The sequence below is a fragment of the Micromys minutus genome (assembly GCF_963924665.1).
Source record: "Micromys minutus genome assembly, chromosome: 4".
Taxonomy (NCBI): Eukaryota; Metazoa; Chordata; class Mammalia; order Rodentia; family Muridae; genus Micromys; species Micromys minutus.
Window position 1 is genome coordinate 1160496 of NC_137973.1, and position 12560 is coordinate 1173055.

Below are 12560 nucleotides of genomic sequence, written 5' to 3' on the forward strand. Positions count from 1 at the left end.
ATTTCTTCACTGAAACATACTCACGAGTCTGACTGGAGCCACTGAAGAATGATTCCTGTTGTACAGTATAAGATAGAACCTTGTTTCCTTGGCAACCGACTGTGAATAAAAGACAGAAGTTATTGATTCTTGCTTTTCTTATCTAAGAAAGTATTGAGTTCCACAAGTTTAAGAAAAATCTTTATATGTAATTTTTAGTTATAAAAGCATTTACCACAATAAAATAATAGAAAATACTAGCCTTGAGTTTACTTTGATACTAAAATAATTTTTTACACATATAACCTTTTACATTCAAAGATGGAATAAATTTACCTGCCCTAAATTTCCGGTTTGGTGAATAGCATTTTAATCCTGCTCAAGCAACTTGAACTCCAGAAAAGGAGCAAAGAAGTTTAGTAAAGATCAATAATGGAATGAATGATGAGAATACTAATATTAAGTCTATCAAGGGGTAGATAAGTAGTACTAAACTGCACAAGACAGCAGTTCATCTGACAGAAATAGATCCACTACTAAAATATAATTCTAATCATTCCTTAATGTGAAATCACATTTTTAAAAATGCTACCCTTAGGGTTAAAAGATGAGTTTATGATAACATGCCAACTAATATTAAAACTGCTTTAAATATTAATTCTAGGGGAACTCATTTCTAGCCAACCACCTGCAGGGAACGATTTCTTTACTTCTCAATAAACTTGTAGGTTGATGTCCATATGCAGGCTGGCACTAGTTAGGTCAAGGTGATATATGACTAGACAGTAGACAGTGGGGCAGGGACAAAGTTTTGTAAGGTGGGAAAAGGGGAAAAAAAGGAGAATCAAGATGGAGACAGAGAAGAAGGTCCTGGATCCAGGTGGTCTTAACTGGCCCTAGGTAGATATGAAGATTTTTAAGAGATAGATTTCTATAGGTCAATTTGTCTTTACCTAAGTGGGAGGTTTATCTCTTTGTCAACTGGTTCTAAGTTTATTGTGTGGATGTATTGTAGATTGAGAATTTCACATATAAATCTGACTGATAAATTACAAGTTTCTGGAGCTTTGATTTTTACCAGGCTACAGAAGATGTTAGCAAAGTTCCCAGCTAGTAGAGACAGCAGGGAGAAGGAAGCTAGAGAGTAAAGCGGTTAGCGTGGCATGGTGCCATGCTGGAGTGGCCCATGGAACACAATGTGTGTGTCAAGCGTGGTAACAACTCGTCAAGGGGGCTCTCGGACCTCACAACTCTGCCCAGAGTGAGAATGCGGGGAACTGGTATAGCACATTTTAAATATTTACTGCAACATAAAGTTTGCTGGCTTATCTTCCAAAAATTTATGCAAGAGCATGCTAAGATGCCTTATTGCCTTCAAGCCTACAGACCTAGTTCAATGCCCAGGAATAGTGTGGTAAAGAGAACTGACTCCTACAAGTTGTCCTCGTATTTCTCCCTTCAACCCTTTTCGTCCCCTCTCTAATATATACACACGTGTACATATGTCAATGCTAATAAGAAGAACCAACATAAAAGAGGAGGACAAACATTTCCTGATTATAAGTTTCAAGATCATCTACGGTTACACAATAAACGACCTGGAGTGAACACTGTTTACCTCTGCAGACGAATCTGGTATCCTGTACTATTACCACTGCCACAAGACTCAGCCCTTTCTGCAGCCACTCTCTCAGCAACCTTTAAATAAAACAGTTGTAATTAAAAAACAAATTCCTTTAGACAAATGTACATAACTGTCTGAAAATCTGGGGTTGTTAAAAAGTAGTTGAGTTGCAGATGAGTTCAGAAACTAGAGACTTAAAATCACGTGGCGTTCCCTTTGAGCACAATAGACACTACCAGCTTCTTCTGATAATTTCTCATCTTTATAAAGACCTTCCAGTCCATCACTATTTTCAAAACATCTTTTATGAGATTCTCTTTTTTTTTTTTGATTTGTCTAAAATAGTTGGGAGACCACAGACCAAACAAAAACTGTAATTTAAATATAGGTATATACTGATAATTTCTCATTTATTCTTCTATTTATTGTTGTTTTATTTGTAGTAGAGACTGGAATTTAACTCCTGGTCTTTGGTCAGTCCTTTTCAAAAGCATTGGCTATCAAATACAGAATGGAGAATGAAATATGATAATGGTCATCCTGACTTGTATCCCCCCCTGCAATTCTGCATTAATATCATCCATGCTAAATCCCTCAGCCTAGCTTCCTCGAAAGAGCTTCATTCAAAACTCACTCTGGGCTGGTGGGATGGCTCAATGGCTGTTCTTCCAGAGGTCCCAAATTCAATTACCAGCAACCATATCATAGCCCACAATCATCTATAATGAGATCTGATTCTCTCTTCTGGCATGCAGGCATACATGCAGGAAAAAAAATTCTTAAAAAAAAATTCCCACTGTCCATAAAAATGCAGCTTTAAAATGCAAACTACAGCTTCCCATTTTTACTACTATTCATGTACCCATGTCTCAGATACTGAAGGAACAGACCATGAAAAGAACAAGGAGTAGGCCTAGTGGCAGAAGTTAAAGCATCTCTTGGAGAAGACTGTCTACGAATCAATTCTAAAGCAAACACTTGTTGGCTTTCATTTTTTAGCTCTGTAGTGAAATTACTTTAAGTTGAGTTTGCAAGTATTTACTATTGGTGAGAGAAATCTCTACTCTTTATGTATTTGTTATCAAATATTTGCCAATTAATTTGCCAACTGCTCTCACAGGGACAAATATTAAGTCTAAAAAAGAATCAATGCAAACCTTAAAACGCAGTGAAGCTCACAGTTGCTCAGAGAAAGAGTTGTCACAGAGAGTTTACTTACTGAGATGGCACTGATCCTTCGTGGCTGAGTGCACACTATTCGGCAGGCAGACCCCTTTCCTCTTTCAATGTAGTCATCCAAGATGAACTGCGTAACCTGAGTGGTTTTGCCACAACCAGTTTCACCACTTACTACTGTCACCTGATGGTTATTGATTAGGTGTACCAGCTCCTAGTTCAGAAGAGAATATGAGTGAAGAGTACCACACACTGACTCAAGTCTGCAAAAGTATTCAGGACTCTATTCAGAAAAGTAATCCAGCTATCTAGGTAAATCTTAGAGGAAATAGTGTTTTAAACACTAATATTCTTCAAAATAGCAACTTACTGCTTAAACAAAACCATCACCTTACTTCAAGAATGTTATATATTTTAATATAAAACTTATATTTAAATTATAACATGAAAAAAAGTTTCCAATTTAAACAAACACAGCTGGTAAACATTTGTTCTTCAAAATTCATGGTTTCTGCATTTGCAGAACTAAAGTTTTTGAAGAAGCAATTACACCTATACTGAATTTGTCAAAATTCCCTTAACAATACAGTACAGAATTACTTAACATCTATACATATTATTAGAGACATTAAATTATCAAGAGATAATTAAAATTATACAGAAGAACATATGTAGCTTATAGAAATATACGATACCACTTTGCATAAAGTATTTGAACATCTGATGGGTACAGGTTTATTCTGCAGCCCCATACCCCAAAGAGCCCAGAACAAATCCCCACAGATACTAAGGGACTATGCTCAGAGGTGGGAACTTATGTTGGACTAGAAGGAAGCACACAGAGGCGGTCACATGGTAGTAAGTGCTATGAAAAGCAAAGGCAAAGAGAAGGGCAGAGCCAGATGAAGAACAATGTTATTGTTTGTAGGGCTGTGTGATGAAATTCAGCTAGTCTATCATAACACTATTCTTGGCAGTACCTCAATTTTAACTCAAGAGCTTGGTTTTGCATTAAGAGTAACATAATCTTCCAGAACTGCATGTGGGAATTCTACTTTTTAAACTCCAAAGATTTTAATAATCTCTAAACAAAATATTAGGAAACAGCTTCATAATCGTTTTTCTGTTTTTGGTTCCTTTTTACCTTTAAGAGTACTACAGCATTTAGTTAACTTCTCTATGGAAGAAGGATCACCAAGTTGTATTTCTTGTCAATGAAGAGCTTTTTTAAAAAACTGTAGTTAACTTTTGTGCAAATCAAACAGTAGAAAGCATTATTTTACCTTCTGCATTCCATATGAAGGCAGCTTTTTTCTGAAACGCTGAAATTAAAATGAAAATTATTCTCAGAATAAACATCATCAAATTATAATAAGAATATATCTTAACTAAATATAACAGATCAAGAGTATTTTCATATTTTATAATGCATGTGTGAAATACCGGGACTTAAACCGAAGGAAAATGCTACCAGCTTACTACCATTTCTACTCTATGTGGTCACTGCAGACTCAACTTCAACGTCATTCTTTTCCCTACTCATTCATGAACCATTTACCAATGGAATGGGCACCAGAACAGATCCAATGATTATTTTGGAGCAAGTGCCTTTAACTAAAACTGTAATTTCTGTTAATTTCTGGGCAACAACGCCTTTATAACTTCATTGGGTTGCCACAGATTTCATTGATAATCCTTCATATATACATACGTACATATATATGTACGTATGTATGTAACAGTTTTTGAAACACACAGCTTTTTGTCAAATATACAATTTGGCAGATAATGGAATAACAAAAAGAGCAAATTATTTGACTGATGTTAACAACTTCTTGTGAATTTTCAAAATTATTCTGGAACCCTATGCCTACACTAAAACATACTAGAATTGATACTAATTAGATTAAAAAAATCTTGAGCAGCATAGAAACAAGGTAGTTTTAACATCTTTCTTATTAAAAACAAAAGTAACTTTAATTTTAAAACTAATATTAAGAATAAGAGTTAAATTAAGAACTATTCTAGCTAATTCTGGACATTAGTACCACACTTATGGTAAGGTTTTGTTTTTGTTTTTTAGTAACACAAATGAAAACAGTCATTGTGATGAATTAAAGTGAGCCTTCGGGTTAGAATAAAAGCTACTATGTATTTCATACAAATTTTTAAATTATTTCATAATACCAAAAGATATTAATATACATATCATCAAATACAGTCATCTAAATGTATAAGCTATTATTTTTATTACTGCCTTTCAAATTTTTATACATATTCCCTGTTTGTAAATGAGCTTTAGGTTCAGTTAGAGACTCTGTCTCGTAAATGAAGGTAGAAGATACCCAACACCCAACATCAATATCTGCTCTCTGTAAGTATATCTCTCCCCTTGTCCCAACACACACATGTGCGGCGGGGGGGGTGGGGGGGGGGTGAGAGAAGAAGAGAGGGAGAGAGAATACTGTGATTACCAAGAAGGATTAAACTGCATTTATCAGTAAAGGTTGAAAAATGGCTCAGCTATTAAGAACGTTTCCTGCTCTTCCAGAGACCCTGACCTGAATTCAGTTTCAAGCACCCAGGCTGTTTGTTGACTGCTTGTCACTCTGGCTCAAGAGAATCCCTCTTTTAGCCCCCATTGGTACCTGTACTCACAAGCACACTAACCACCCCTACCTCTGCCCCACTGCTGCTGCCGCAACACTGCCCTCCTCTTCAGAACATTCTCAGATAGGGCCATAATTCCAACTCTGATAAAGTGCTTGGTTTGCCAGTATAAAAACCTGAGTTCAGTCCCCAACACTTACATTTGAAACAAGAAGTGGCGTGATATGTTAGAATTAGGAAAGCCAATAGGCAGATCACTAGGGCTTGCTGGCCAGCTAATCTAGCTCACTTGCTGAGCTCCAGAATAGATTGGTTCTCAAAAAGGCCAAGGAGGGGCCAGACATGGTAGCACAGGTCTTTAATCTGAACAATAAAGAGGCAGAAACAGACAGACTTCTGGGAGTTAAAGGCCAGGGAGAGCTACAGAAACCCTGTCTCAAAAACACCCGAGGTGGGTGATTTCTAAGGACTGATATCTTCGGCCTCCACACTCAGACCAACAAAAAATTGAATTGTAAATATACCTAAATTTTAATAGAAATGAAACACTGATCAGTGACTGGATAAAAAGGAAGATTTTTTTTAAATGCTAGATCAGCCACCCATCTGAATTTGGTGCCTTATAAAAAGCAAATGGACAGTAACCAATTCTTTGTTCATAACATAAAAGTTCTCCCAGCCAAAGATTCTGAATTAAGTGACCTCATTAAGTCTCATTCATCAATGTCCAAATCATATTGCTTCTCGTGGTAATCAAAGAGGTAATCTCGTGGTAATTTGGGCCCTGGACAATTTTGGCCAATCTATAACAGAAAACTCAACCTTGATCAAAGTGATTAAGGGGTTAGACCTTTCTCACAGTTTCCAGTGTTTTGCTGCTCAAAAATAGAACTACATATTTACAAGATACAGATACCAGGAAAACCAATACTCCCCTAAATATGTATTTCTGCACATTTGAAGATTCTAACATCTAACGTCTAAAACACACAGAAATCATCTAATTTTACATTTTGACTGGAAGAAGACTTTAAATAGTTTATCTGTCAAAACAGGTAATTCTGAAGTAATTTATAAAACTTCAGTCCTTGATGCAGCAATATACTGAAATGTTGGTAAACATAAAATGAATCATTATCTAGCTTTTGAAATTTTAACTTTTATCATCTGTTAAGAGAAAGGAAGCCTGAGGTGGAAGAAACTTCATAATTCTGACAATGTACCTGTCTGGACACATGATCTGTCACTAAACTGGCCTAGAAAACTGTTCTCAATGACATTCCCAAACACTTCTCAGCACATAAGCATCTGTCAATAAGATACACCACACAGGCTCTGTGCTTTCCACTCTACATTTCTCTCCCACCAAACAAAGTCTTCCCAAGAAGGCATCTTGTTGAGGAATCTCACAAATCTAGACTGAGCACTTAACCTTCAACCACAAACCTACTTCAAGGAAAGGACAAGAATGACAGATTTCTCACAAATTGTTTTACATTACCTGCATCTCTATATACCGAGGGTCAGTTTTTTTCTTTTGTAAATCTTCCAATAATTGTTGGTCTAAGCCTAGGTTTGGCTCATTTTCTTGCAATAAATACTCAGAATCTCGGTCAATGTATGATTTGTCTGTGGTCCTAAATGTCTTTTTTTCTTGGTTCAGCAATTTATTTTCTTGGCTGTCAAGTTTCTTCTCTGAGTTTATTTTTTTCTCTGAAGAAACTTCAGTACCATACCTATAATCACAGAATAAAGAGAGAAAAAGATCAGATGAAGAGTTACTCAGGACCTGGAACAAAACAAGCCATCATATTCTTTAAATACTTCAAAATCTCCAACACTGAAAAACACTACAATACATTTATGAAATACTGCTTAGATTCCTATAACACACTCAAATTTTTCTGTCCTTTTAAATGGATATTATCAGATAATTTATTCCCTGAGGACTTTTAAAAAGTTAAAATCCACACAATAGTCACTTATTTATCCCGATTTTCAAGGATTTGGTTTATTTTACTTGTTTTTCTGTCTGCTGCCCTTTTTTTCTTGTGAGATGTACATGGCAAGCCACATTATATAGCTCCTAAAGCACTTCTAATTTTTCTATGAACGATATGGTTCCTGCAACCTTCTGAAACAGCAGCAATTTAACTTTATGGAGACTTGCCCCAAAGAATAATTTTGGAAAGAGAAGATGACAGGTAAAAAGTATAAGTACCAATATCTGACACAGAACACCCACTCCTGACATTACGGGAACATGTTATCGACAAGTTTTCTTTCTTAGGGTTCGGTGAGATGGAACACACCTTTGATCCCAGTACTTGGGAGACAGAGACAAGCAATTTCTGAGTTCAAGACCACCTCGGTCTATAACAGAATTAGTTCTAGGACAGATAAGACTAAACAGAGAAATCCTTTCTCAAAATAATAATAATAACTTTTTCTTCAAATTTATTTGCTCAGCACTAAAAACAATACCAGAAGAATAAGTGAAACTTGATGAAGAGACTGAGGATACTATTTTTGTTTTGTATTTTCCTATTGTTACTTTGTTTTTGTTTAGGCAATGTCACAACAATTTTTTTTTTTTTTTACATTTTGCTATTCTTTATGAGAATATTTTTTATTTTACCCATGATCCTCAGGAGCAAACCAGGATATCTGTGCTTCTGGATCTTTGTCATTCTTAGCTTGGACTGAATTTAGCAGCTGTACAATTTGCTCTTCTCGCCGTTCATCCATGTGCACTACAGCTCTCTATTTTGTAAAAAAGAAACAGTCTGTCTTATCTGTTAATACAAACATGCATACAATTAGTTTATATTTAAGATTAGAAACTAAAGGCAAAGTATTGTATGTTCAACATCTGTACAAGTAAGTTACAATTACCCACTCTTGCCCTCTGGGTGAAATCCATTGCAACATTTATGTGTTCTGCTAGACCTTTTAGCCTGCCATGTGTCTACAAAATCTGCTCTACAGATGACTGGCAAGTAGAGCTTTTTTGTCTCTTCTTATTACTTTCGTTTCCTTAGTTCCCACCTCCAAATGCTTACTAATGTCCAATAATCTAAACCCAAACACTCTAAACAGATCTTGAAAAGTGTATAAATCTCACCCACTATGCCATGAACAGCATGCAGTATTATTCAATTAATAGCAAAGCCAATGAATACTGACAACAAAGTTTCTTGTAAAATCAACAAAAATAAAATGTGACCCAAAAAGCTGAAAATTAGAAATAGTATTTTAATGGTAAATGACTACCTGACGGTTGTTATGCCAAATAAATTCTGAAGGTTTATTTCATAGGGAGCTGTTGGGTACTCAATGGAGATGGCGAATGCAGTAGGGGCTTTCAGGTGATAAAAATGAGGACCAGAACTAGCAAAGATTGAGTCTTTAGAGACTACAGAAACCCTAAACATGCAGCAATAAAATGAAATTAAATGTCAATGCAAATACGAACAAATGCCAAACAATTCTTTGGAGACTTTCACTTTATATAGGAAGTTTAACAAAAGATTCTTCCAAAATTATGATCCTGCAAGCCTCAACTTGTTTGTAATCCATATTTAATAATGTGTACATGAATTCACAGGTAATGGGGAATCAAGACTAGTTAAAATAAGAGTCTATTAGATTAAAGAACTTAAGGAAGAAAAAAAGCCAACATATTAGTTGAAAGATAAAATAGTTTAAAAAGAGAATAAAGAAACCTTAGGAATTAAGGATTATCTAACTGGAATTTAGGAAGATGGACACTGTGCTTTTTATGTCTATGTGATAGTTAAGGTCAAAAGAGGACCTTTTTGGGTCAATTAAAACAATGATGAGATTCCTAATTGTACTAATCATTAACAGAAATCTGAATCTGGATCTCTACAGACTTTATAGAAAAGCCATTCCCATCAAATAATGGTAGAACTTCTCAAACGGTCTGACACTCAAGGCCCCAAACAGAAAATCAGCACAAATCAGCATCCATTAAATGCCCAACCTCTTCACCAAGAATACAAAGTAAAAGCATCCCTTCAAATTCCCCATCCCTAAAGCTATGTTCTAGTTCTCAGTGTTACCAACAAGCCTACTGCATTTCCACATCCAGTGCCCAGTTCCACATCCTTCCATATCTGAATACCCTACTGCAATGTTTAACTCACCCATCTCCAGAATTCATCAAGGTCTTTATGACATCCATGCACTGCCTGCTAATATCAATTTACACACCCTTCTCCCCACCTCTGGATATTACACCCTGGATTGTTTTTCCCAGTTTTCTCTTCCTCTAATTATCTGTGTAGCACATTTTACAGCAGGAATTATCTACAGACCAAGCAGACATGGCATCATCTGGAAATCTGTTAGAAAAGTAGACTCTGGTCCGTCCCAGTCATATGCTTTAACAAGGTGCCAGGTGAGTCCTATGCATACTCAAGTTTGAGAAACTAGATCTGTTGCCTTCAGAACTAGGCCATTCTTTTCATTATGTACCCTTATTTCGATGTATGCATGGGTGCTTACAATGCTAAATGCTAACTCTAGTAAAGATGCTTCTAGGCCAGTGGTTTTCAACTACTCCTTGGGGTCAAACAGCTCTTTCACAGGGGCCACATGCCATTGAAAACACAGATATTTACATTACACTTCATAACAAGAGCAAAAACAAAATCAGTCACAAGACAGCAAGAAAATAAATTTAACTTTGGAGGGCAGAGTCACCAAAACATGAGGAACTTTATTAAAATGTCACAACATTAGAAAGGTTGAGAATCTCTGCTCTAGGTTATCAGAACCATCCAGAAATTCTCACTTGCATGCCCAATAATGTCAAATTCTCTATGTCTTTTAAGATACTTTCATTTAAACAGACAGTCCACATTCTCTATTTAGAAATACAACATTTTGTCTATGGCCCTTAGCACACCTTTTCTCCATAAATTAGGTACCAAAACTGCATCTCGAAAATTAAATTTGTTATAAATATATACAGAAAGAACTATCAAGATCCACTAGAGTGCTTTCGTTTTGTAAGGTTAAGGCTTGTTTTAATGTAAACGGTATGGAAATTCTAGGACAAAATCCTATTAAGCTAATCATATTAAGTGCTGAAAAAATTATATCAACAGAAAAACACATTTAAAGATAATTTGAAGACTTATTTTAGAGAGGATAATGCTATAAAACATAATAAGGAACATAAATAATAAATGTTAGCCAAGACTATGATTATATCAGACTCAGAGCTTGAGCTCAGAAAGATCAAACCCAAGGTGGGAAGCCTGTTATGTCACAGCCAGATCACATGATTCCCCAAAACACTGAGGAGAGGCAGAAGCTGCACAGCTTCAATGAACAAGTTGGGAAGTAAAGAATAAAACCTAAAGATCATTTAACAGGCCACCTTTTAAGAGACCATCACGGGGCCGGGGTGGCGTCTATAATTCAAAGAATACTTTAGGGGTCTGACCCATAATTGCTACAGAGATAAGCAAGAGAGCAGAGCAAACAGATTTACCAAAATGAAAGAGAAAAATCAATGTTCACTTCCACGTGGCAAGTGAATAAACGACACTGACATTTGTGAAAACGGAAGTTTGAGGATGGGGTTGGGATTAAGAGGTCAACTAATAAAAGCCTAGCCTGGAGGTGTGCACATATGAAATCTCAGCACTCGGGATGGAAAGAGGGCTAGGAGTACACAGTTAGCCTGGACTAAGCACCAATATCCAATGCACAAGTGTGCCCTGCATACATCCAGAGAGGTAACACCCACTTTTTAAACTTGTTTAGGTATTTCTTTCCCCCAATTAGAATGCAAAGGTCTTCAGCATTCAAAATCCATGTATAAACAGGGTAAGAAAAAAATTAAAGATTCTGTTAATGTGTTTATTTAGAATAGGCCACTCCAAAAACTTTATGCTTGCTGGCTTGGCGATGCACACCTTTAATCCCAAGCACTGGGGGTGGCAGACTTAGGTGGACCTGTATGTTCAAGGCCAACCCGGTTTAAAGAGCAAGTTCAAGACAGCCAAGGCTACACAGAGAAGCCCTGTCTCAGGGAAAACAAAACAAAACAAGAAAACACGATGATTCCTATACTACAGATCTTCAAGATTCAAACCAAACCGACAATCCCTTGATGAGATTAGCCAAATACTTCTCTATAGCATCTGTCTTCCTTTCGAGGACGTTAAGTCGAAAAGAGGAGTCAACAGAAAATTCAGAACAGAAAGGGGAAAAGGACGAGGATGTGACTCAGTTTAAATGCTAATACTATTAGCTAAACTACTTTCTTCTCAAAGATCTACAATGCTTTACTGCTTCTGCTGGCTACTCCAGGTAAAGTACTTAAGTGACAGTAAGTATTCTAAATGATGACAACCCCTAATAAGGCCTGCTAGTGCTGGAATTTGAATTTAGCATTCACCCCCAGTTCAGTTCTCGTGTCCTTAAACAGAGCACCCATTGGCTGCAGCAGTGATGGCTTGGGTCGGAGGCCCAACCCATAGGGCGACCGTCAGACATCCGTTACATGGGGCTCGGCAGAGGTTACATCTAGCTCAAGCAAACGCCAGGAAAGAGTCAGGGTCGGCTGGAGCACCGAACAAACTCGTCCGAACTTGAACCTCCATACCTCCTGCCTCTCAGCCTCCTTGTTTTTCTGCGTCTGCTTCTTGGCGTACCAAAGGCCGATCTCGCGACCCTTAAGGTGTGCCGGATGCCGGCCCCGGCCGCCGCGGCCCCCTCCGCCGCCGGCGGAGCCCCGGCTCCCTCCGCCGCCGCCATAGCCCTGGTGGCCGGAGCCCCGTGGGCCCCCGTCGCGGCTCCAGCTCTGATGATTGTCGTAGCTCATTGTCCGAGACGACTAGCAGCACTAGCGAAACTGAACCGCGGAAAATGGCGTCCAGACCCGGAAGCGGGCGCACATCCCCCTGTGCTTTGCTTCCGGCGTCCAGCGCGAGAGGGCCGGCCGTTGAGTGTCACAAGCAGACATTTCCGGTGACGTCACGGGCGGCGCCAGAGAGTGTGACCCTCCGTGAAGATTTTGTGCCCGTTCTGGCCGGAAGCTTAGCTCCCCGGTGGGAGTCCTTGGGACGGCGGGATTTTAAGCTAGCCTAAGAAAATGTGGACATTTGAGTGAATTTTAACTACTTTCTTAAAA

At 37.7% G+C, this 12560-nt stretch overlaps 1 protein-coding gene across 2 annotated transcripts in view; it reads right to left on the reverse strand.

Moving 5' to 3' along the window:
• DHX36 (DEAH-box helicase 36) overlaps positions 1 to 12280 on the reverse strand; it is a 55171-nt gene extending 42891 nt beyond the window's left edge. For both annotated transcript variants that reach the window (XR_013974998.1, XM_080915485.1), the window contains exons 1-7: positions 12033 to 12280; positions 8028 to 8152; positions 6891 to 7125; positions 4063 to 4101; positions 2823 to 2993; positions 1598 to 1677; positions 25 to 99 (exon numbers count right to left, since the gene is read on the reverse strand). Coding sequence is in view for 1 of the 2 variants with exons in the window: in XM_080915485.1 (XP_080771611.1) it covers positions 25 to 99; positions 1598 to 1677; positions 2823 to 2993; positions 4063 to 4101; positions 6891 to 7125; positions 8028 to 8152; positions 12033 to 12251 (944 nt within the window). In the remaining variant the exon portion in view is untranslated. The remainder of the gene's footprint in view (positions 1 to 24; positions 100 to 1597; positions 1678 to 2822; positions 2994 to 4062; positions 4102 to 6890; positions 7126 to 8027; positions 8153 to 12032) is intronic.
• Between the last annotated feature and the right edge of the window lie 280 nt (positions 12281 to 12560).